Source organism: Labrus mixtus, chromosome 14 (genome assembly GCF_963584025.1).
Source record: "Labrus mixtus chromosome 14, fLabMix1.1, whole genome shotgun sequence".
NCBI lineage: Eukaryota > Metazoa > Chordata > Actinopteri > Labriformes > Labridae > Labrus > Labrus mixtus.
Window position 1 is genome coordinate 23190882 of NC_083625.1, and position 25786 is coordinate 23216667.

Consider the following 25786-nt stretch of genomic DNA (forward strand, 5'->3'; position numbering starts at 1 on the left):
ATGGATGAAAAGATGGATGAAAAGATGGCTGGATGATGGATAGGTGATGGATGATGAAAGATGGATGGATGATGGATGGATGAAAAGATGGATGGATGATGGATGATGGATAGATGGATGAAAAGATGAATGATGGATGGATGAAAAGATGGATGAATGGATGGCTGGATGGTTGTAAGGATGGATGTAAGGATGGTTGGACAAAAGGCAGTGCTGTCATTTTCATAGCAAATTTATTGAAAACCTTTCCACAAATTCACAAGTTTCAGCTTCTCTTCTCACCTTGTTGTTGGGAGCAGTTTTTCCATTTCTGGACAATAATGGATATGTTTGTTTTATACAGAAGGCCTTGATGAAAAACAGTGATTTTCAAGTGTACAACTAATAGACTGTAATGGTTCAAACAAATTGATTTGTCTTCAACAGTCGAAAATACAATTTCCCTCCAGAGTGAACAGAAAAGCATTTGTAATGAGGACATTTGATGGATAACGGTCTGATGTTTCTCTGCATTGTTCATCATTTCATCAAAGTTTAGTCACAAAACATGACGTTTTTTTTCAAATCTCCAACAGCAAGTTGCAGTTTTTAACTTAAGTTTAAATATTTACAGATTTATGAATGACATGGCTCTCTCCGTCACAGGTTTAATACTCATTTCTTCTGCGTGCTGAGTTCCAGGGCAGGCTCAGGTGAAGGTCCCTGATATGGTTGAGAGTCTTCTGCTGACACAAACACAGATTCATTTTAAATTAAATCATAGAGGGTTTATAAAAATGGACAATGTTCACATAGAGGCCATTTTCTTTTGACATCGTGCTCAGGGTGGGAAGCTCAATTGCTGTTATAATGTTGCACTTCTGTGTTCTAGTCTCGGATAAATTGTATGAATGAAGAGTTTAATAAATATCTCAAGGCGTCTTGACTGATTAACAAGAGAAAATACAGTAAAGTAAAAAATCTAGAGGGAACATGGCGATGATTCAAGTTCAAACAACATATTTGACATCTTCTTGACAACAAACAAACAACAGGTAACGCCTGTATTCAATTAGGCCACAACATGAGATTACATTTAGCTCAAAAGTTGTCTCTGTTTACAAATTCTGCTATTAGGTTTGATGGTCTATGCTCAGATGTTATATCTGTCCACAACGGAGTGCCACAGGGCTCTGTTTTAGGTCCCCTGTTATTCACTATTTATGTAATTAATCTGAGTCTAAAATGTGTCAAATGCTACCTTCTATTGTTACGCTGATGACACTGTTGTATACTGCTGTGCTGCACTCTGACACAAGCTGTTGAAATATTGAAAATAACTGCAGAGGAAAATGGGGCATATAGGGATGACATAAAAACTGTGACCAGGTACACTCTCAAATGTAAAAGCAGAATTAAAACGTCCATTTCAGACCATGTTGGCAGTGAACCAACTCGTGTATATAGTCAGGGGATTTCTAATAAGTCACCCTGTTGGTGCAGCCGCCTCACACACCATTTATCAATCCAACAGAATGAAGAGAATGAGCTCAAATCAGATTTTAACTATAATACAATGTAGTCTTTATCGGGTTTGGCCCACATTCACCTCGGGTTGCGAGAAAGACAAGATGCCAGCGTGTGCAGATAAGGACAATTTGTTGCTAACTCCATCAGGAGGAGAGCTAGAGAGAGCTGTTGTTCTGGCAGAGCCTCTGGACACTCCAATCTTAACAGGGGTTACTTAGAAATGTAGAATCTGTACATGGGGGTCTGGAGTTTCAGCATGTAAAGTGTTTTGGCATCTGTTTGTGGTACATTTGTAGTCCGAGCTGTGTTGACCAATAAGTTTCAGCAGGCTTTAGTGTATGCAGGAAAAACGGTCCACTTGCACAGCAGAAAACAGGTGGTTAGATATCTGCATTGTGGGAGACCTTACACGAGGGAGACTGGTCTGATGACTGTAGATTTTTCCAGAATCAGTACGACATCCAGGTATTATTTACTATACTGAGGATTTGCCGTTTGTTCCCATACTGCATTTTGACCAAATCAGTATGTACAACTAGTATAGTGGGAGCAGATGATAAAGCGTTTCTCCGCAATGTTCTCGACCCAGAAAAATGGTGTCTATGTTAATGATGTAAACGATGCACTGGAAGGAAGTCCTGCCAGGAAGTCAATAAATGCTACCGCTGGCTTCATCAGAAAAACGGAGAAATTCTCATCTGTTCCTAGATGTATCGTTTATCAGAAGGTATAAGGAGATGTTTGTCGATGTGTTTTAAGATTGCTTGACACTCCAGCGTTAACAAACACAATAGTGAAGCCTGGTTTAGCAGAGTGTTATCAAGATAAATTATCCTGCCCAAAAAGTCAAAATGTATCATTTTCAGAATGAGTTTATTTTTGCCTGTAATAAAATCTTAAATGAGACGTTATTTATATCTGTACTATACAGTTTTGATGCTGTTGTTGTTGTTTACAGGACAATAAAAATACAGTCTGTCAGTTTGTGTACCTTCAACCAATCGCAGAGCTGCCTTCTTGTCTTCAGTGATGTAGAGCGCCGCCACGGAGAAAAACACTCCACCAAGGACCCCGACCAGCGGGCAGACCAGCAGGCTGTACTTCAGACTTTGGAAGCTCCAGATGTGACTGGTAGGATCAGATCGGCTTACAGCGTCAGATATCTAAAGGTACAGGATACAGGATAAGTCTTCAACCATACACAAAAGAAGTACTCAAGTATACAGCGGTATGATGGGAGTTGAAGCATTTCTCACCACTCCTACAAGGTAAGGACTCCCGGCGTCACCTAGGAGATGACCGACTGAAATCTGGAGAGCCTCGGCTGTGGCTCGTCTGGTCGGTACAACAACGTACTAAAACACACAGTAACAAAAAACGACCTGTTGGCTTCAAGTTTCAGCAGACGCTTACATATTTTTAATCTCACGGAGAAACAAGAAAACTCACCAGCAGGATGTCAGCCATGACAGCCCAGTTCAGTGAAATCAACAGTTCACCTAAGAAAATGAACACCTGAAATGAGACATTTAAATGGAGTTAATGTATTAACTTAGGTTCGGGAGCAGGACCACGCCTAAAAACCACACCTCCAATTACCTGACGGCCTACTTAACACCTGGTCACCTCACCACACCCTGTTTGTCTCAGATCCTTCTAGGAAGGAAGACAGACAGAGCCTCAAACGCTTAACCGCAGTTTAAAAAAGAAAGAAAAAAGAAACACTCTAAGTTTAAGTCATAGATATAGCCTACTCACCATGGATCCTGAACTTTATCTGCATGATCCGGACGCCGCACGCCCTCTTCTCTGTTTCCGCCGTGTCCACGTCCTCAGATAGAACCCGACATCAGGAACTGGACAGTCGCTCGCCTCAGACGGGCACTAAAAACCAAAGGCATTCCATTCCACCGCAACGACAATAAGGCAAGGCTATTCCAGCTGGTCTCATCATCCACGTACACAACACCAACCGAGTATCCTGCGCTTCTTGTTTCCTCATCAGGACGAGCCACTGTCGGAGATGCCAGGCGTGATGTCACGAGGTCTCAGCCGCTCCCACGAGCGCAGCCTCCAACTCCAGCTCCCCCTGGTGGGAGTCAGGTCATATCACCCCCTGTGCCTGCTCCCTCTGTGTCTGATTTCTCTCAAGCTATCACAGCTTTCTTTTCATCCCTGTGTTCGCAGGCTTCACAAAATCCCTGTGCACATACATCCTTTCATCCCCTCATCCCTTCCTCTAACCTTCCTTCAGCATCACACGGTAGCGCAGCTTCAGCTCATCCTACCTCTCTCGCAGCCAACTCCTCAGCTCCTCCACGAGCTTCGACACAGTTTGGCTTCTCGAATCTCTCCTCATTTCCTACTAATCTGTCCTGCCAACCATCACGCAGGTCTGACCTGGACGATTACCTTTCAATCATCCTCGACATGGCCTTACGTTTCGGGGGCACAGGCTTTTATAGCTACCACGTGCACTTCGCTAATCAGACAGCCGGCCGCATACAACAGTTCAATCAGGGAACATACTGGGGAGCGCTCGACTCTGAACTTTACTGCTGCATCTTCGCAGCCCGTACGTCTCTTTCCTACGAGCTATGCGGGGCCCCCTCCCATCCTGCCACAGCATGCACAGTCAGCGCTCCACCTCCTCGATCCCGCCCATTCTCTTCACGCAGTTCTCCAGCCTTTAACCGACTCTCATCTGCAGCACCTCCACCGCCAATTATTCCCAAACCTTTGGACACTCATCCCTCAGTAAACGTCCCTACACCCAAGGGCATGGACAAAAGAGTTTGCCCGATTTTCTACCAAGCAGGCAGGATGGTGTGCAGTAACTTCAATCATCTCGGCTGCACTAGTTCCAACTGCCGCCTCCTGCACGTCTGTTCTTTCTGTGGGGGCGCTCATACCAGGAGCACCTGCCCTCACAATCCAACAACACCAACAGGATGACTAGCACGGCACCTCGGCACGCCAATCAAGGTAAAGGCTCTCGCATCCGCCCTCGAACACCACCCAGACAGACAATTTGTTCGCTTTCTTCTGCATCCACGGTTTCCATCCAGGCATAGACGTACTTCCTGACACTTCTCACACCTGCCACAACCTTCAGTCTGCTCTCACAGAACCTGATACCATTGATTCCCTGCTGGCAAAAGAGGTTAAGGAAGGTTTCATGATAGGGCCCTTCGACAAGCCACCCTTCTCAGTGTTCCGAATCAGCCCGATAGGCGTGGCAACTCGGAAATACTCAGGGAAAGAGGCTAATCATAGACCTCTCCTCCCCACACGGCTCACACATCCCAAGCATCAATAGCATCATTCCTTGTCCAGATTACTCCATGCACTATGCAACAATAAACCATGCAATCACCCTCATCCGCTCAGCAGGCCACGGAGCTTGGCTCTCAAAGGCAGACATCACCAGCGCTTTCAAAGTCTTACCCATTCGTCCAGACTTCTGGCGTTACTTCGGGGTGCGCTGGAAAGGTGCCTATTATTTTTCAGTGCTCACATTCGGTTGCAGAAGCAGTCCAAAGATTTTCGATTCGCTGTCCGAGGCGCTGTGCTGGATCCTCATGAATAATCACAGACTTCCTTACATACTGCATCTTCTCGACAATTTTCTCGTCGTCAGTCCACCATCATCACCTCCAAAGTCTGGACTTGCTACCCTTACACGAGTTTTCGCAGAATTAGGCGTGCCGCTCGCCGAGGAAAAGACTTGTGGGCCTAGCACCTCAATCGAGTTTCTAGGCATTACTCTTGACTCTGTCTCGTTCCAGGCATCACTGCCCCAAGAGAAAGTACAACGCATCTCTCTGCTCCTTTCCAACTATCTCCTGACTGATAGATGCACCAAACGCCAGCTGCTAGCCCTCCTTGGTCACCTAAATTACGCGATCCGCATCAGCCCAAGCCAAGTCTTTCCTTTCCAGCCTCTTGACAAAAGCCACCTCCGTCCCCTCTCTGCACGACAGAGTCGTCATAGACGACGTATGCAACACAGACTTGAGCATGTGGAAACATTTCCTGTCTTCTTGGAACGGCATTTTTTTTTTACAAAGATTTCATCACACAGCCGGAAGACATCCAGCTCTTCACAGACACAGCCCCTTCCCTAGGTTATGGTGGTTATTACAGGGGAAGATGGTTCGCTTCCAGCTGGCCCCAGGAGATAAAAGCTCTTGACTCACAATCCAAGTCTCCGTCATCCGCTCTCCATGAACTCTACCCCATCATCATAACTGCAATACTTTGGGGGCACGAATGGTCAAAAAAATCCATACTCATACACACCGATAACACAACGGTCGTCGATATCCTTAACAAGGGTCGATCTCACTCCCCAGCCATAATGCCATTTATGCGCAGACTCACATTACTCTCAGCTCAACGTCAGTTCATCCTCAGGGCAGCCCACATTCCAGGCCATCACAACACTATTGCTGATGCACTGTCTCGTTTCTCATTTCAGAAATTCAGACACTTGGCCCCAGAATCGGACCTGCACTCCAATCCTGTCCCACCGTTTTCAGCCACAATTTTCAGTTAGCTCCAACACTCAGAAACCTCTCCCTAGCTTCACAAGACGCAATCCTTAACAGCCTGGCTCCCAGCACACTCGCCGCCTACCTAACCGGTTGGAACTGCTTCAAGGCATTTCACGCTACATACCAGCTATCTTTTCCTTCACTGGACGTCATGTCCTTCTGCAACTTCGTCACTCATGCTCATTCCATAAATAAAGTCAGGTCCTCAACCATTCAGACCTACCTAGCAGGAATACACTTCTTCATCAAACTGGTAACAGGCAATAAATGTGCTTCCATCTCTCACTCCCACATAACCATACTAATCAAAGGCTTAAGGAAATAGGAACCAACCACAACAACAAAGCGTCTGCCTCTGACCTCTGACCTCCTCAGTCTCTGCATTCATTCCCTTCGTTCAGGCTACTTATCCCCCACGGTCGATCTGACCCTGGAATCCATGTTCCTTTTGGCTTTCTTCGGGTTCCTGAGGTGCGCGGAATTCACCCCAACTTCAACAGCCTTTAATCCTTCCATCCATCCGAAGCTATCAGATATGACCATCCATTCTTCGGATTCTCTTGTATACATGCTCCGACGGAGTAAAACAGATCAGCTCGGAGTCTCTTCTCCCATCTTCATCTTCCGCCTCAACTCCTATCTCAGCCCATACGAGCCTCTGACGAAATATATCAGCTCCAGGTATGCTACACAAGCATTACCACACCATCCACTCTTCTTAACCGAAACCGGAAAAATGGCCACCCGATTCTGGTTCCAAAAACACCTACACCAAGTACTCAGAATCTCAGGAATAACTTCAGAGCACTATTCCACTCATTCTTTTCGCATCCACCGCAGCCAGACAAGGCATCTCAGATCACACCATCCAGGTCCTCGGGCGCTGGTCTTCTCAGGCTTATAATGGCTATATCCGTAGCAACCTCAGTGTCTGTGCCGACACACTCAACTAAGCTCCATTTAATTGGATATTTTGGGGGCCGTAATAAGTTTGGGTGGATTCAAAGCCGAGACGGAACCCCCACTCTGAGTCTCTCGCTCACCCGATCAACCTCCCAGACCAGCCTGAAAGAAGACGGCCATCTCACACCTACACCCCTCTCATACACATACATCTGTCAATATATCTTACAATCCACATTAAATGTTCAAATTAATTCTGTTGTGGCGTGGTCCTTGCTAGTGAAGCAATGAATCCAGTAAAGTGATTGGTTAATAATCCTTTTGAGTTTTCACTTTTTCACATTTTCTTTATTAGCTTGTTTGAACATTTTGTTGGAGCTCAAAGACCTTTACTCAGAGATGTATTCATTATCACATCATATTTAATTCATTTCTTTGTTTCCCATTCTTCTTCCCTCTAATCATTCTGAGATAGTTAGAGGTCAAATATGATGCAAAATGCACTTCACCATGTTTCTCTAACTCTAATATGTGTCTCTAGTCCATCTTCAAACCCCAATGATGAGAAAAGTCCATCCTCCCTGTCTTTTGCCTGCTCCACTTTTCAGAAAATGTGTGCTCAAACAGGCCGTTTGGAGATGTTCCCTTCATGATATCACAAAGGGAAGTAACCCCTCCCCCAGGTGGGTGACACTCCCACAGCTAGGTGTTTGTTCTGCCCTCTGAGTCTGCCTTCTCACCGTAAACAATTGGACATAGAGCGAGAAAGTCCGAGCCACCCAAGCCCTTCCAGAGAGGGGGCGTGGTCAGACACAGCTCATTTACATTTAAAGGTACAGACACATAAACAGCCTGTTTTGAGCAGGGCTGAAATAGAGGGGTTTATAGACATGATCAAATACAGGATCAGAGTGGATTTAGAACAAGAAACTTCACATGCATGTTTTGAGGAGCTCTGAGACTTCTTTGAGGTCGTAAAAGGAACTATAATATGTTACCTGGACGACAGCGTTCTGATTACAGACCATCATTACTAACTGTAGAGCTATAATAATATTATACAGCCATGGCACTTACGTAAGTGGTGGGTATGTTTGCTGACGCCACGAAGATGACAACAAAGAGGCAGGGGGCTGATCCCAGCAGCCCCGCCGCACAGATCATGGGGTCCACATTCGGCACCTTGTCCCTAAGCCATCTGGACAAACCGGTGCCAAGACAACCTCCCAGAATGCCCGTCACCACCGTCACAGCTCCAAAGATATAACTGTGGAGCAGAGGCAGATAAAGCTTTATTGATACTCCGTGGTGATTTCAAAATACAATGAGTAAAAGAAGTTTGGTGTGTGTTGTTGTTAGCCATGCTGTTAGGTCATGCTGCACCTGTCTGTGGCATTGCACGGCTCTTTCACACACGGTGGTCTGAGATTCTGAGCGATCCGTGCTCTGGACAGAAAAGTTGGCATCCAGAAAGCCATGGCTCCGGTGAGGAAGGTCGTCGCTGTCACTCCCAGAGTTGACCACACGTAGCTTTTACTTGTTACAGAAAGTTACACATAAAGAGAGACAGAATATATCAATGAATTCATATTCACACCCTTTTGAAGTTTGCTACTAATCTAATACTACAGAGGCCCTGAAGTCTCAAAAAGTAAAAAGAAAAAATCTTATGCCACATAATACCTTGTGATGACAAATTATATTATGTTATTATTGTGCAAATAAATTAGGTCTTTATCTGACTTTCTTTCATTGACCTTCAAAAGCCTACAATCACTCCTGTTCATACAGCTCGTCTAGTTTTAGTTTCAGTGTCTTACTTTCTCAGCAGGTACTTGATGTCTTCCTTGTACGAGCTCTGCCCCGCGACTCCTTCTCCATTAGTTTCAGCAGCACCCCTGGGTGGGTTTGGGCACAAGAAGACGAGCAACACAAGTCCCACTACACCCATGATGGGAGTAATCTGAGAATACAGAAGGAAAAAAAACAAATGTAAGAATGTGTGAAAGTGCTCAGCTGATATTTATTTTAAAGATAATGTTCTCACCCTGAGAGCCCAGCGCCAGTCCCCTGTGAGAGCAGCCATCCCTGCTCCTGTGATGTACCCAAGACCACTGAAAACACAGAGTAGACCAGCTAACTGTCAGATTATAGACAAGTTATACCATTTATGAGCTCTCTCCACTGGTGTTTTAAGAAAAAGCAAACCTCACTGTGTCTTGATTTCACTTCAAACCTTTAAAAGGTACTTAATTTAACACTAATAATCCATGGTTACAAATCACCCTGCTGCGGTCACATTTTAAAACCTGTTCTCTCTCTTCAACAGTCATTATGTCATTTCAATGCGAGCGCTGCGACCCTCCTCCTCCGCCCAGGTCACCTCCATTCCAGCTCAGCAGAGTTCAGATCCAGCCTCAGAAACCCACTCCTCATCACATCCTGCATTCTACCACCACCACCAGTGAGACTCCATCAGGGGGGTAACCTATCCTGCTGTCGGCCTCACTACGTCTTTGAGTGCATGAAGACATCATGACGGAGTCTAATCGCCACAGAACATTTATCTTTCCCTAAACTGTTAAACAAACCTTTGTAAACTCTTATTGAAGTCTCTCCTGATTGAAATCGCCCCCAACAGCCCTGAACTGCCCCCTGTAACCCTCTGCAGGGGAACGAGTGCCTCATAAAGCAGCAATAGAAGTTTTTATCAGTTCAGAACACAAGTAAACAAAAGTGGAAAAAGTTTTAATGGTTACATGGGCGAAGGATAGTGAGTAATATAAGGAAAGGAATGAAAACATAATTCAAGGATTGCAGCATCTCAGTTTGAACGGTCTGCACTGAATCCCTCGCTCTGAAAACTCTTGTCCTGTGACCGTGTGCACTAAATTAGATTTGGTATGAATGCATTCAAACTGAGCTGCTGGCTGCTGCTGTCCTGTACAGCTCTTTGGCTAAAAGTAACCCTGTCTCTCCCCCTTTAATTTATTACGTAAAATAACTTATTTTTTTCCCTCAGCTCTGCCACACACAGCTAATATGTGTCTCTGGTCTGTCTACAAACCATAAAAAATCTGTGCTCAAACAGGCGGTTTGGAGATTTTCCCTTCATGACATCACAAAGGGCAGTAACCCCTCCCCCAGGTGGGTGACACTCCCACAGCTAGGTGTTTGTGCCCTCTGAGTCTGCCTTCTCACCGTAAACAATAGGACATGGAGCGAGAAAGCCCGAGTACACCCAAGCCCTTCCAGAGAGGGGGTGTGGTCAGACACAGCTCATTTACATATTTAAAGGTACAGACACAGAAACAGCCTGTTCTGACCAGGGCTGAAATAGAGGGGTTTATAGGCATGATCAAATACAGGATCAGAGTGGATTTAGAACAAGACACTTCACATACATGTTTTGAGGAGCTCTGAGACTTATTTAAACTGGTTGAAGAGGAGGAGAATATGTCACCTTTAACAACAGGCTCATATAAGCATTGTCAGAAAAATGTAAACCACCTCGTTTTGGCGTGGATGTTCCCCTCCTCCTCTCACACTCAGTGTTGTAACCCGCTGTGTGTTTTTCGCCTACAAAGATTGTCAAGCATGTCATATAGCCTAATGTCTCAACCATCACAGAGTCAGATTCTCAGTTAGGGTACAGGTGAGTTTGTTCTCGCTGATTTCTGCTCTGATACACAGGGTGATATAACGCTCTCATCAACACCTCCAGCGGCGTCCTGAAGATTTCAGATTTTAGCACATCCAAGAGGTTGATGGGCACAACCCCTGCTCTGAGATGTTCAATCAGGTATGCCCTTACGTCACACACTGACAGACTAAATAACTCCCTGCTTCCTGAAGTTGGCTTTTGAGTCTCAAATATTGGATTTTTTTGCCCCTTTTCTTGTTTCAGAACAATTGACAGTATAACGCTAACCTTCCAATAGGGATGAAGATGTAGAATATACAGATCACGACGCTCCGTTGAGCCCCTGTGAAGAGATCACCGATGATGGTGGGAGCGATGGCGGAGTAACTGGCCTCTCCGATCCCGACCATGGCTCGCAGCAGCATCAGCAGCCAGAAAAGCTACAGGAGTGATACCACGAGTTTAACAGGCAGCATTCCTACCGCCCGAACATGGACAATAAATTCATAATGACATATGAATTATGAATAGAAACTGCAGAATGGAACAGGATTTCTCTGTTTAACTTTCATATTAAAGTGTAGCCTATGTTGACATGTTTCAACCCCTAAGGATACGTTTCCTGAACAAGTAAAACTTTATTCAGTCACATTTTTATTTAAAGAGGGAGCGCACTTCAAAAGGAAGAGGAAGAAGAGTCTTACGACAGGCGGCAGGATGTGTAATTGTGTGTTCTTGTTGTGTCTTAACTCTTGTAACGTGTTTGTGAACACATCTTTTTCTTACCCACCGACTCAGTGACCAAAGAGCTGGCTGCTGCCGTGACGAGCCACACGCTCAGTCCGCCAATCATGAGGTACTTCCTGTTGTAGCGGTCACCAAGGTAACCAAAGAGAGGGGCCAGAAGTAGGAAACTGCAGATGAAGACTGGAAGATAAGAACCAACTCTGAGCTGATAGTGTGACCAGAAGTCCTGATGCAACTTCAGGATCAGGCTATCGAGGCACAGATCTTCACTATTCAATTAGAATAGAGAAGTACCACACGTATAGTTGTGTGTGTGTGTGTGTGTGTGTGTGTGTGTGTGTGTGTGTGTGTGTGCGTGTGCGTGTGTGCTTGCAGGTGTCTAATTTTATCCTTCTGTCTTTAAACATCCAGCAGTGCTTTGCAGTTCACTTGCAGCACATGTTGCATGAAGTCATCTTGCAGAATAAAACCAAACGATCTATAAAATAATAAATGTGTTTTTGTTAAAAGCAATAAAACATTCTGATATTTAGGCCGACTCTCCTCCACTCACATAGTTTCTTCTCTACAACCCTTCCATTGTGTGAAGTGCTGCTGAAGAGTGAAATGCATGAAACTGAACCAGTAGTCTGTTATAACCGCATATGTCAGTAGCTTGCTGGGAGTACAACAACATCTTTTTATTTAACCTTCATTCACCAGGAACAGAGGCGCTGCTTGTCAACAGGCAAGGCAGGCATCCGTTTGGGGCCCAAGACCAGTAGGGGGCCCCCTGAGGGCTCACAAACTTAAACAAAGCAGGGGCCCAAAATGTGCAGATTTTGCAATGAGAGTAGGAAACCTTCCTAAGGGGGCCCCATCTAACAGCACCCACTCTCGTTGTCCTGCTAAGCGTTGCATGCATTGTTGCTGTGAAAACCAAAGAGAAGATGTTTGAGTGTGTCTGTCGATCATACCTGTTTGCAGGAGTGCAGCTGTACTGTCACTTATATCAAAGAATTTCTGCAGATTGAGCAGGACACCTACAGTATGTGACAGTTAAAAAAAACAAAAATGCACCTGAGCGGAAGAAGTGAATGTTTTATGTTTGTTTGTTCCTCATGCACCTCATCTCACCTGCGATGGTGTAACGCTCCATGTAGTTGATGAGGTTGATGTAGCAGAGCACAGCTACAGCGATCTTAGCCTGTCTCGGTGTGATCCTCTCTGGTGCCTGGTGTGTGAGTGATGCAAGGCTGTTTGCAAAAGAACCATAATGAAGACCCTCGCCGGAGTCCGGGGTCCAGCCCCTGTCCTGAGGGGTCGACACTGATACCTCAGGCTCCATAGTGGGCAGCTCTCAGTCACCTGTAAAATGGAGAATGAATGGTTTGGATTTAGAGGAAATAGTTCACCAGTATGTTGCAGCGTGTGCACACTTTAGCAGTGACTGTAATAAGACAACTCGATAAAGCTGGGCATAGAATAAACCTGTAACAGGATACACAGCCTAACAGGTTTTTGGTATTTGACTTTCATTTTTAATACTCCTTACTTCCACAAACAGCTCCTCCTGTACTCCTCATATCACTTTATTACGTTGTTCTATCATTAGCATTTGTCCAATTTAACCATGTATATACTATTTTTGGCTTTTACTGCTGTTTTTGCCATTTTTATTTTGTTCTTTTATTTATAAACATTATTTCTTTTCTTGTTTGTTACTAAAACTACAGCAAACCATAATGTGCAGTACGTCTAGCTCAATCAGCATGACCCCACCATTCCTGCCTGGATTTTATCTTATTTTTCTGTCTTGCTTTTGCCCCATCTTTCCCGTGTCTCCAGTTTGTCTTGTTCCATCTCTCAAAACACAAATTCCTCTTTGGCTTGTCTGCCAAATGTATTTTTTTTTTTTTACATATAGCCATGTATTATGAATTCACTCTTTGTAAAACTGCAAAAGCAAAAATATAAAACAATAAAAAAAAAAAAATATTGAACACAAAGTGACTGTGTCTATCCTACTGTGTGTGAGAAGTGTCCCACACGTCCTGATGTCCTGTGCCTCACATGTAATCTAGTTTGTAATCTAATTTGTTGAAGCACTTAAGAAACAACCCTGTGACACAACTGTGTATGTGCAAATAGTTGCAAACTAACTATGTGGAAAACGTCAAAGAAAGGAGAAGGAAACTGTTTGGTAAAGATTGTATTTCATCTTAAAAATTACAATCAGTTTCATGTGATTCCAGAAAGAAGTTTGGAGTCTAATTAATTGTGTGAAAAAAGTGTACATCCTCAAATTCTAACACATACAGCCGAGTTGAACTGTTCTTCCACAATAATAAAACAGCCGAGGAGCAGAGTCATGCATTAAGCCCCGTTTAGAGTCAGTTTATAAAAACAGTGAGACGATTGTGCATCAGAAAGAGGAACCATAGAAAGTTAAGCTCTGCATGATACTGGTATGGATGTATCAGACTGGTAAAAAAACAAATCAGCTGTCAAATCTGCTGCCATCACTAACATGGTGATAAAAGAGAGCTTCACTTACGTGTTGCTGATGTTTCAGTTTATTCCATGTCTGTGGTTGTCAGAGGACTCTCCTGTGTGTCTCCTCTGAGTCTTGAGGACTCTGACAGAGGCCTCAGCTCGCACATTGATGCCTGAATTGTAAGTTAAGAGGAAGGATCGGCCCACTATGGGTTGGTCATATGCTCTCTCTCTCTCTCTCTCACTCACACACACACACAGGTGGCTGTGGATCAGTGGTAGAGTCGGTTGTCTATCAACCGGAAAGGTCGGGGGTTCGATCTCAGGCTCCTGCAGCCACATGTCTGATGTGTCCATGGACAAAACTCTTAACCTCAAGTTACTCCTGCTGCTTTGTTGGCAGCATGTGAATGTGATGGGTTAATACTGATGGACTCTTTACTCAGCAGCCTCAGGGTGTGAATGTGTAGGTGTGACCTGCAGTGAAAAAAGCACTCTGAGTAGTCAGAGGACTAGAAAAGGAAATATACAAACTCAAGTCCATTTACCATTTACATCGGGTAATCACAACCGTCAGACCTTCTGACCTACATTAGTCAGAAGAGTCCAGGAACTTCTAATATTTGGTCTCAGGATCTTTTCTTATTCTCTGTTCCAAATGTCAGGACTGAACTGGAGGAAAAGGCGTTTAAATTCGCTGCTCACTTTGCTTGGAACGATTTACAAAGACGTAAAACCGAACAAGCTTCTCTCATTGGATGATTATAAGTGTTTGTAAATGGATATCAACACAGCTGATATATTTATGATCGTAGTCGATACTGACACATATTTGCTATTTGTTTGTAAGTTTGACTTCTCGTTGTTTGTTACCTGTGCTGCTCTTAAAAAATAGATTTTTAATCTCAATGAGGTTTTTCACCTGTTTTTTTTCACATGGCACACTACTCGCATGGCAGAGCATGCGTCCCACTGTTACGTTTTTTTGTTTTTTTTCTGAGTGGTTTAATGTGGTCATATCATCTTAACTTCTTTTTGCAATCTTTCTTAAATGTCACATATCCTCCTCCTCTTCAACCAGTTTAAATAAGTCTCAGAGCTCCTCAAAACATGTCTGTGAAGTTTCTTGTTGTAAATCCACTCTGATCCTGTATTTCATCATGTCTATAACCCCCCTCTATTTCAGCCCTGCTCAGAACAGGCTGTTTCTGTGTCTGTACCTTTAAATGTAAATGAGATGTGTCTGACCACGCCCCCTCTCTGGAAGGTCTCAGGTGGCTCTGGCTTTCTCGCCCCATGCCCTATTGTTTACGGTGAGAAGGCAGACTCAGAGGGCAGAACAAACACCTAGCTGTGGGAGTGTCACCCACCTGGGGGAGGGGTTACTGCCCTTTGTGATGTCATGAAGGGAAAATCTCCAAACGGCCTGTTTGAGCACACATTTTCTGAAAAGTGGAGCAGGCAAAAGACGGAGAGGATGGACTTTTCTCATCATTGGGGGGTTTGTAGACAGTCTAGGGACACCTATTAGTGTTAGAGGAACATGGAGAAGTGGATTTTGCATCATATATGACCTTTAAAGAAAATAGGAAATACAACAATATGTTTTATCAGAATTTTAAACTAGCCTTCCTTGATTGGATTTGATTTGATCTTGACATTGTCGCCTGGTTGCTGTAGATTCATTTGTTGTTCTGTCTTCGTTCCAGGCACAGAGGGAGGAACATTTCAAAGTCGTTAACTGTTCACCACTTATCTTGTGACTTCCTCTTTATAACTAGAAGAAACACATGTGGGCTGGAAGCTTACGCCTCATTGCACATATTTGTGGCCCTCTTAAAAGCAAGCTAAAATCAATTAAAACCTGAAACGTCCTGTTCCAGAGGTATAATAAACATTACTTTTTTCTTGTACGTTCATGTACGGGGAACTTTATTAGGTCCACATTCCCACTGAGTGACAACTGATCCAAGAGCTGACTTTGATGCAATCACGTTCCTGCTCGACCGGGTCTACACTCGGCCGGAGAGAAATGTGAGGTTTTTGGGGTTTTAACTTCTGCAGAGCTTTCGACACCATCTGGTTGTCTCTGGGTGAGGGTCTGCTGGTGATGTAGGGGGATGCTCCTTGTGTGTCCTGGATTGTTGATTATCTGACTAGCAGCCGCAGTATGTGCGCCTACAACACTATGTGTCAGACAGAGTGACCTTCTCTCCCTTACTCTTCACCCTCTGCACCACAGACTTCAGCTGCAACACAACCACAGCGGATCTGGTTATGGCGACAGGGAGCTCTCATTATGTTATATGTTTGTTGGATGTTTTACTGCTGCAAAACAAATTGCCCTCTGACAGGGATAAGAAAGACAGCCCTGAACCTTGAACCGTGTGAAATAAAGCATTTCTGATTCAGAAACGGTGGAATAATTATCCTCAGTTCTTTGTTTACGTCCCTTCTCTTAACACTGAAAATTATTGTGGATCATCTCACCTGACATCATAAGCATTGTGTTTTTTAGTACAGCCCTACACAGCACAGGGCCCCTTTCTCCATCGGGGCCCAGGGTAGTCAGTCCCACCTTCCCCCCGCACTATGACACCCGTGCATTACAGACTTTGGAACATTAAGTAAAGACATTCAGATACAGTTAACCACCTTCACAGAATGCATGGTCACACTGTTTTACAAGGTTTAGAAATTACAATAACGCAATCAACTTCCTCCTTTACTCTTGACACATGTGCTTTTAAAGTAGTTCTTATTTCGCCTTTAGAAGGGGAAGCCAGAAGTGATATGAGTGTGAAACTAAAACATAGCACTTAAAATCATGCAAGGCAGTGGTCCCCAAACTTTTTCTATCAGGCCAGAAAGTCCAACTTAAAACTTTAGCAAAACAAAAACCATACGTGAAAACAGGGACCGGAGGCAGGAATCCACACAGGACGGTCCACAAAAAAACACAGGGCAGGAGTACTTATATGACCACGGGTAGGTAGATGAATAAACTGACACAGAAGGGAAGAAACAGATAGACTAAATATAGGGAGAAACACTAGACATGATACAACAGGGGGATAAAACTACAAAAAATCAAACAGGAAAAACTGAAAACTAACCTCAGGATTATCATCAGAAAAATACAGGAAACAGAGAAACACAAGGATATAAAAGACAAAATAAAACAGGAAGTCATAACAGACCATGACACCCCAACCCCTCACATCGACACATAAATATACAATCATCACACTGTCAGTCGCTCTTCACTAACAGATTCCTGTATTTTTAGAGTTGATCTCAAACATCGTCTGCAGAAAGTGCAGAATAGGAACTTCAGTGTGACATCAAACAAGCTAATTGTTATAGAGGAAGAGATGAAAAGTGATGCTGAAAAATGAAACTTCACAATTTTTAAGATGTGACAACAGTCATTGCTTTAAACAGATTTGACTGTTTATGTTTATATTTAATCATCTGACAACGGGGAGCCGACAGAACAAGAATGGGAACCCCTGTAAGGGTTTTAGGATCACATCAGTTGTCGCCATCTACTGTTGACTGTGAGTATTACAGAAGTGAAGCATGTTATTCTACAGTCAGAATGATTGTAATCCACTCTCATTACTGTAGGTACAGCAGTTGATAAAAACGACACACAGTGTGTGTATTTATTGATTTAAGTGTTTTACACAATTGACCATACTTTACTTTTGCAGAAACTTGAAAACTATGTTATAAGAGGTGTTGCAAGACATTGGTTAGGAAGCTACTTAGAAAATAGGTTACAATATGTAAAAATTAATAATACTGAATCTCACCTTAGAAAAGTTACTTGTGGTGTACCACAAGGATCAATATTAGGACCAAAGTTATTTATACTTTATTTAAATGATATTTGTAGAGGTTCTTAATATGTTAAAATGTGTTACATGATACACATTTATTTTGCTTTGGAGAGTACATGAGTGAAGTATTGAAAAAAGTTGAAACCGAACTGAGGAAGTTAAGAAAACTGGTTTGATATGATCACTAAATGAAGAAAAAACAACATGTATGGTGTTTGGTGGTGATAGGGTTGACTTTAAAATACAAATTCAATTAAATGGAATTGAAATAAATAGAGTTTATGAAACAAACTTTCTAGGAGTGATCATAGATCATAAACTTTGTTGGAAGCCACACATAGAATACATCAAACGAAATTTGTCTTAATCTATTGGCATTCATTACTTGATCTATTAAATAAAAAATGCCCACATTATATATTGTATTGCTCACTTATCATGCCATATAGGAGTTATTGGGCTCCCCAGTCTCTAACACAATTATTTTGAGGGTCCTGAGCTGAAATGTTTGGGAAAACCTGAACTAGTTAATGCTGACAGCCCTAATGTATTTTTTCAATTCTAATATATAGACAAAGACATTGATACATGGGTTTTTACTGATTTACTATTTTTTTCCATGTTTCTTCTTCTCCTTATTATTATTATTATTATTATTATTATTATTATTATTGTTGTTATCAATAATAATATTTTACTTCTTATAATTATGTTAAATTATCTTGTAAAACTGCATCCCTTCTAAATACTCCGGTACACTCCGGTGGCGGTATGCAACTTTAAATCGTGTTTGTAATCCGCCAATAGCACAAAGAAGACGAAGAAGAAGAAGTCACTGTTGCAGGAGAGAGCGACGAAGAAGAAGAATGAGGCGAATGCTAAACGGAACATAAGAGAGGACGGAGTGCTGTTTTGTTTTAGTGAACGTTACATTAAAGCTGTTACCTCAAGTGTTGAACATTGAACATAGCTGCGGTATATTCGCTGAACTATGACGGAGCCTCAGTCAGCGCTGTTACTCAGGAGACAGCTTGCAGGTAAATGAAGCTAACTGATGCTAACGATGGCCGTTAGCTGTGATTCAAACGGACGTTCATGTCCCAGAACAAAAAAACACTCAGCGTGGAAATTATAACACAAGTGGGTGAAAGACACACTCCTGTCTGGTCAGTGTGCTGACAGACCTGGACGTGACGTGAGTGTCGACGTTGAAAACGTTGTCAGAAGTCAACCGAGCGGTTAGCCTGACGTTAGCCTCTAGCTAGCTTGATGTGTTTACATTCATTATAACTCAACGAGCCGGGACTCGTTTTGTTTTGTCATTTTGTGACGAGTATGATCCATGTTACTGTATTTATTCATTACTCTTCCAGAGGTTGCACTAGTCGTTCTAACCATATTGACTTGTTGACAGATGAAGTTCGATTATAAGAAATCATCATCACGATTATTTTGATCGATATCACGATTATTGAACACGATTAATCATCTACATACCTTACATTTATCTAATATATAAGCTCTTAACACTTTAACATCCTGAACCCATAAATAAGCAATTAATACTAAAATATTAATTAAAATAAATAGTAATTAATTCATTTGAGAAAGGCCTTTGTCCACCTGGCGTTTTTATCTGAGCGTCTTTTACAATAAGTAAAGAGCAATCGTAGCAGAGAGAAGAAGCGCAGCGCACCGCGTCTTTTCCCAGCGCCCCGCCTTTATTTTGTGCAGCCCTGAGTGCTCAAGTTGAAAATCAACTGTAGCGATCTCATGCATCTCGTAGTGAGACACATTTGTCCCGCTCGTCTGCACGCCTCTGTTTCAAACGAGTAAATAAATCGGTCTCGCTGCTGCCTTTTAGTTGCAACAGCCTTCGAACAAACGTAGAAGCAGTCTGGTTTCTTTGAGGTCTGACACAGCAAAACCAAACAGGGTTTTCTCCTCCTGTGGAAACAAACTCTCCATTAGGCAGCCATGTTGTTGTTGTTGTTGTTGTTTTTGTTATTGTTGTTGTGTGTCTCTGGAGGAAGTAAACGAGGAGGGAGGATATGAACTGTGGGATCTACGTGAACTCTAGATTTTCATTTTAAAAGTCGTCCTCAGCAACCAATACGAGTTAATCGATATAAAGGATTTATCCCCCAGCCCTAAGAATACTGGCTTCATAGAGGTGCAGATACAAAATTGAATAAACCCAAAGACATTTGAAGCCTTTTTTTTAACCTTGAATATTTCAGCTTAAATCTCTTGAGAATTAAAAAAAAAACAGTATCTGAACATATGAGACTATTACATAAGACCAATCAATCAAATGTTGACCTTCTCAAAAGCATGTTCATTTATGCACTCTAGACTTGGTCAGGGCTCCTTTTGAATGAATTACTGCATCAATACTTTGTGGCGTGGAGGCAGTCAGCCTGTGGCTCTGCTGAGATGTTTTGGAAGCTCAGGTTGATCTGATAGCGGTCATCAGCTCGTCTTTATCGTTGGGTCTGGGGTCTCTCATCTTCCTCTTGACAATACTCCACAGACTCTCAGGGCAGAAGTCCAGTGTGAAGGGATTTTGGGTGCCATGTCATCTGCTGTTGTTGGCCCCATGTGTTTAATCCAGTCCAGAGTCGACGCAGCCGTCTACAAGGACATTTTGAAACACTAGCCTCTGTCTGTTGACGAGCTTTAATCAGACGCTGATTTCCTTTTCCAGCAGGACTTGGTACCTTCCCACAGAGCCAAGACCCCCAGTAACTGGTTTGCTGACCATTGATTACTGTGCTTGATTGGCCAGCTAAATCACCTGTCCTAATGTTCTGAGATGCACTTGAGTTAACTCCTGTCCCTGTTGTTAGCTTCAACAAGTCATGCTAACAAATATTTACATTCTGAGATGTTTTTCATTTGATTGACTCTTTATTTTATACCCAGAGCTGAACAAAAACCCAGTGGAGGGATTCTCAGCAGGCTTGATTGAGGACAACGATCTCTACAGATGGGAAGTTCTGATTATTGGGCCTCCAGACACATTGTAGTAAGTCTGTCACTGTTATATCTATACTATATAGACCTTATACTTATAGACCGGGAACTCATATTGCTCCTATGATTTATTAGATCAAATGAAATAATGATTTTGTTTCTGTTCACAGTGAAGGTGGTGTGTTTAAAGCTCATCTGACATTTCCCAAAGACTACCCTCTCAGGCCACCGAAGATGAAGTTTATTACAGACATTTGGCACCCTAATGGTAGGTACACTTTCAGCACATTGTGATAGATGTATGTCTTTATTTGAATTAAGACCGGTTTTGGAAAGTGAAGTGTTGAAATGTTGCCCTACCTTTTTTATATTGAAGAAACATTCAGAGGAATACTTTTCTATATCAAGGTCAGTAAGGGTCACATATCAGGGACCCGGGCCTGGATCTGAGTACACTTGACCCCAAAGTCCAGTTTATTTGATCAGTGTCAACACAATCGTACCATACTCTGGGGCGTGGTCGAGTCCCCTTGAAGAGGTGGTCGTTGGCACAATTCATGTATACATGAGGAGTACGGACCGCAGGAGATGTGAACGGAGCCGCAATGTGGTGTCATTCTAAACGGATCCTGTCGTGTCCGCGCAGCACAGGCCCGTTCTATCCTCTGATCTGCACGGTAGATGTGGACGTAGGAAGAGGGTCGTAGTTGGCGTCTCAGAAATAACAAAAACATTCTAAGTTAGCAGGATGGAGTCAGTCTGTGAGTGCAGTGTTTCCCCTAGGTTTAGAGCTCTGGGGGGGTGCGAGTTGTTCCTGCATCTCCTGTTTCTGAGCGCACCTGAATGCATCCTTCATTGTCTGAGCACCCCTGAATGCCGCCCCGCCCCCCCCCCCCCCCCCCCTAATATAATGGTAGGGGAAACACTGGAGTGGTTGCCATGGTGGCTTCATCTTCATTCTGCTTTTTGGCGGACTTGCAAACCTACAATGTACATCCGGCGGTATCGGACTGTGTACATATGCAAGTGTACTCAGGCATAACGATGTTACTCATGATGTGATCGCAGACGATTGGGGGACTGGGGAGAGGGGCCAATCAGGCTTGGGCACGGTACCAAACAATCATGGCTTATGTAAAGACGGCCTAAAAGTGCGCCGGTGACGTTAACTTCGCCTTAGTAAGTCGAAAGATTTCCAACTCAAAGCGCTCGGAGCAGCCACACATAAAAGGCGGAGCACTCTGAAAAAGGGTGGCCGCCTGCTGCTGCAAACGCTCTCTCCTCATTGAAAACAAAGTAAAAAAGACGCTAGCCCTTAGAAATAAAGGCAGGTTGACACGGGGCCTGAGACTTTTCTCCAGTCCAATGAATGTGGTCAGACTAAAATCTGCTTCACTCACTGTTAGATAGAAATGTAGTCATTTTAAAAAGGAAGATTATGGAGCGATTAATGAGTACCCACCTTCTGTAGACACGAGTAGGCCTTTGCTAAATCCTACACAAATCCATATATACAGTATGTAGATATATTAGTGAGGTTGATTTGCTGAATGTCATATGTGATAAGAGTACAAGAATCAAACATTTAAAACCCATCATCCTACAGCTAGAGCTTCAACGTGTTCTGTTTTTGTATTTCCAGTCGACAAGAATGGAGATGTTTGTATTTCTATTCTACACGAGCCCGGGGAGGACAAGTACGGCTACGAGAAGCCCGAGGAGCGCTGGCTGCCGATCCACACAGTGGAAACCATCATGATTAGTGTTATCTCTATGCTCGCAGACCCAAACGGGGACTCGCCAGCCAATGTGGACGCAGCGGTAATGTTGATTAGAAATGGTGTTTGGAAAAACTGGAATTCTGTTTGAGTTCAACATTTAAAGGGGGATCTTATGACTTAATTATGATCTGATTTAAGCTACACATTTCAGCTAAAACAAGAACCCCTTAATCATGTTTTGGATTGCTTTTATAGAAACTGTTTAACAAAATGATATGAATGACTTTATAACAAGTGTTGATTTAATCATTTGAACCATTATATAAGGTTTAGTTATTCTTATAATTAAAGCAAATGATGAATATTAACGGTGAGAAATGCACAACAAAGAGATATAAACATCAAACTACATGATCTTTATTCCTCCCGCTGCAGAAAGAGTGGAGGGAGGACAGACACGGAGCGTTCAAGAGGAAAGTGGCCAGATGTGTACGAAAAAGCCAAGAGACTGCGTTTGAGTGATATTTAGCAACGATCTAGCTTCAAGTTTTCAGGGTGAGTATTCTTCACTCGCGCCGTGTCCGAACTGCATGACAGCGCAGGATGTTTCCCCTTGAACACAGTATGAAACGTGGTGCTTTAGGATCGAAGGTGGACAAACGGACGCTTGTGGTGCTTTGAACAAAGCTTTTCTCCGCTGTTGATACGAGTCGAAGCTCAACCTCTCAATCACCGATGTGGATATTATTAATGCACCACTATGTTGCGCCGTACAGCCTAGAGGTTATGACGTGCGCACCATGTACAGAATCAATATGAATGTGAATGAGCGTAGTTCTTTATCATGTGTGATTGGTCATGCCTCTTCCTCATGTGTGTAATTGGTTCTATGCTCTCCTACAGGTCTCCAATTGAAAATCAACATGGCACTGTTTCCTGCACTCTTCCACCCCGTCGTCCGGGTTCGCCCTTCTTCATCCTGGCAGGAACAGACTGGCTTCTGTAGGCTGCAATAGAACATAACAGTGACTACCAAGGCTGACAGAAAACCGCCAAGCAAGTGCCAACTCCAAGAAAACACGAGAAAACATCCCAGAAGACGACGAACCCCATCTCTCAAGTCTATGAACTGCTTCAACATTCAGGAAGATATTGTAAAGACGTGTAAATAGAACAGACTAAACCGGATAATATATAAACTCCCTCTCCATCCATCAGGACTCTTAGACCAAATGAATAGCGCTGGTTCCACATAGATATATTTTTGTTCTTTTTCCCCCTCTCTCCGCTCCAGCATGCATTAGCTCTCTTTAGGTTGTTTTAACAGGAGGTCTTCATAGAAAGGGGATGTTGTCAGAGGGACGTCAGCAGTGAAGAACTTGATTGATTCGAGCCAGACGTGACCTGACTGATGAAGGTTTTTTTTCTTTTGAGGAATACCGCCATGTTGGAAAACACAGCTGTTCTTTTCTTTTCGGGTTCTCTAACACTCTTTGAACATAACATTTTGTTTTCTGTCTTTAAGTCTTAGCATCCCGCTAAGAGTCGACTTAAAAACAGGAAACCTTCCCGATTGTTCGTGCTTTTTTTTTCAAAAGTGCCTCCTAAATAGATGCTAGGCCGCTTCACCGGGCATTGAACAATTCTTAAAACCTATTAAAAAGGATGGAGGACTTGTGTGCCACCTATGTGTGAATTAATTTAATAGGGAGTGCACAGGCAGTCTGTATGATTAGGGTTTTGGTAATAATTTGGTGTAGCAATAACTCCTAGTGTAAAGTGTACACGTTAATTTTGGATATCCTGATCCGGTTTGAGGTCCTCATCTCTGGTTTTCTTTTAGCAGCCTCCGTCTCTCCTCTGTGTTGTCCTCAGTAGAAAATGTTATGCATGCTTTATTGTCCTATTTTAATTTTTTTGGTTTGTTTTTGTTTTTGCAGAAATTTCTGGGAGTTTGTTTGCAAATGTCCGAGTGTTTGTGTAAACAGTATGTGTGCGCATTTTGTTTCGTCACCCCCACTCCCCCCTCACACCTCACACAATCTCATGATTCCTCTGCTCACTGAACTGTTGCAGTTTTGCCTAATGTACAAAGACAAAATACTGATGTATATTTTTCATGTTATGAATCCTGTCACCTGTAGTGAGTTCTTCTAAAATATGACTTTTTTCAATATTTACCTGTGTATTTTATTCAGCTGTAACATGAATCCCTGATGGCACGAGGCAGCAGAAACTGTAGATTTATTTATTGTTTTTTTTAAAGGCATGATACATGGTATATACACACTTAAGTTTCAATGATACAGTAACCCTTACACAAATCATGGAGGCAGACCTCAGCACACAGATCCAGAGAACATTAACAACTTCAGTTGCAGACCAGCGAGGAAAAAGTAGAAGAATAAATAAATATAATTATAATAAATAATGCTCATCACAGCAGAGACGAGTCAAATCAAGAACACATCTGAATGGAGATCCATCCTATCAGGGATGAGACTGAAAATTATCCGGATTTGTCGTCCACCTTTATGTAGTCCCTGAACCTGTCCCAGGGAGACCCCTCCTCCACCCCACTGTCACTGGATCTGTTTAGCATACATTCATAAGATGCTGTTTCAAGCCTTTGATGTTTTCCAGCATTTTAAAATAATCCGACAGACTGTTATTGTACCCACATGATCACAGAAAATTGATTTTTTTTTACCTGGTGTGTTTCTAGGATTTAAAGACATGCACATATTTAGATAACAGTGAAAACAACATTTCATGAGTTGTGATTTTAACCCCTTGATCTACTTGGTTCTACTCTGTTCAAATCATAAATTTCTATGATTTTATTTCATGTTTATTTTCTATGGAGCAAGTAACCAGACGCCACACACTACAGCGTTTAAAGCCTGAGCTCATTTGCAACGCTGGTCCCTAGATGGGCCTTTAAAAGACATCAGAACCAAACAAGCTCAACAATAAAGATACAGGACAGTACAGGATACAAACTATCATACAATAAAAGAATGTAAAACAGGAAGAGCAAGATCAGACATGACCACAAGACTGAGTCCTCTTTAAGAACCGTTTCAAATGACTCAAGTCTGGTTCCAGTGTGAGCTCTACAGGTAAAGCGTTTCACTTGTGATCCCCTAAAATGAAAAGGCTGCCCTTCCCAAGTGAAGATTTCTGAAATGTCACCTCACAGTCTCCATCAGAAGCTTCACGTGTTACAGAGCCTGATAATCTAAGCGGAACCACGAGGTCACAGAGCACCTGAGGAGCCTGAAGATTTTAACATTCATGGATGAGTTTAAGAGAAGCAGTTTGAATAGTTTATTCTGTGTTCACAGCGAGTATCTTCCTAGTTTTAATATGTTAGTGTACTAAATTTACAGTCACAGGCTTTATTTTGTG

The 25786-nt window shown here is 42.9% G+C and overlaps 2 protein-coding genes across 3 annotated transcripts; one reads left to right on the forward strand and one right to left on the reverse strand.

Moving 5' to 3' along the window:
- Window positions 1-214: 214 nt before the first annotated feature.
- On the reverse strand, window positions 215-14009 carry spns3 (SPNS lysolipid transporter 3, sphingosine-1-phosphate (putative)). 2 transcript variants are annotated; one of them, XM_061055879.1, is made up of 13 exons: window positions 13895-14009; window positions 12475-12705; window positions 12315-12380; window positions 11402-11538; window positions 10900-11051; window positions 9016-9082; window positions 8789-8931; window positions 8352-8504; window positions 8046-8235; window positions 2959-3024; window positions 2766-2864; window positions 2501-2672; window positions 215-722 (listed from the first exon to the last, which is right to left on the reverse strand). In XM_061055879.1, the coding sequence occupies exons 2-13, from the start codon at window positions 12683-12685 to the stop codon at window positions 655-657; spliced, it is 1524 nt and encodes a 507-aa protein (XP_060911862.1). In that variant the 5' UTR covers window positions 12686-12705; window positions 13895-14009; the 3' UTR covers window positions 215-654. The 2 variants fall into 2 exon arrangements, with proteins under 2 accessions (XP_060911862.1, XP_060911861.1); XM_061055878.1 differs by having other exon boundaries at window positions 215-725.
- A 4491-nt stretch (window positions 14010-18500) lies between these two features.
- Window positions 18501-24555, forward strand: ube2g1a (ubiquitin-conjugating enzyme E2G 1a (UBC7 homolog, yeast)). Its single transcript, XM_061055880.1, has 6 exons — window positions 18501-18715; window positions 20604-20706; window positions 20825-20922; window positions 22297-22475; window positions 22811-22930; window positions 23279-24555. The coding sequence occupies exons 1-5, from the start codon at window positions 18670-18672 to the stop codon at window positions 22895-22897; spliced, it is 513 nt and encodes a 170-aa protein (XP_060911863.1). The 5' UTR covers window positions 18501-18669; the 3' UTR covers window positions 22898-22930; window positions 23279-24555.
- Window positions 24556-25786: the final 1231 nt, after the last annotated feature.

Bases quoted from the DNA above. Each gene is read 5' to 3' on its own strand.
- spns3 (XM_061055878.1), bottom strand. From the start codon at position 12,685: ATGGAGCCTGAGGTATCAGTGTCGACCCCTCAGGACAGGGGCTGGACC. The intron at 3,025-8,045 runs GTAAGTGCCATG...GTCTCATTTCAG, and splicing joins CAAACATACCCACCACTTAC to GTGTTCATTTTCTTAGGTGA. The intron at 2,865-2,958 runs GTGAGTTTTCTT...TGTGTGTTTTAG, and splicing joins TCATGGCTGACATCCTGCTG to TACGTTGTTGTACCGACCAG.
- ube2g1a (XM_061055880.1), top strand. From the start codon at position 18,670: ATGACGGAGCCTCAGTCAGCGCTGTTACTCAGGAGACAGCTTGCAG. The intron at 18,716-20,603 runs GTAAATGAAGCT...TTTTATACCCAG, and splicing joins ACTCAGGAGACAGCTTGCAG to AGCTGAACAAAAACCCAGTG. The intron at 22,476-22,810 runs GTAATGTTGATT...CTCCCGCTGCAG, and splicing joins CAGCCAATGTGGACGCAGCG to AAAGAGTGGAGGGAGGACAG.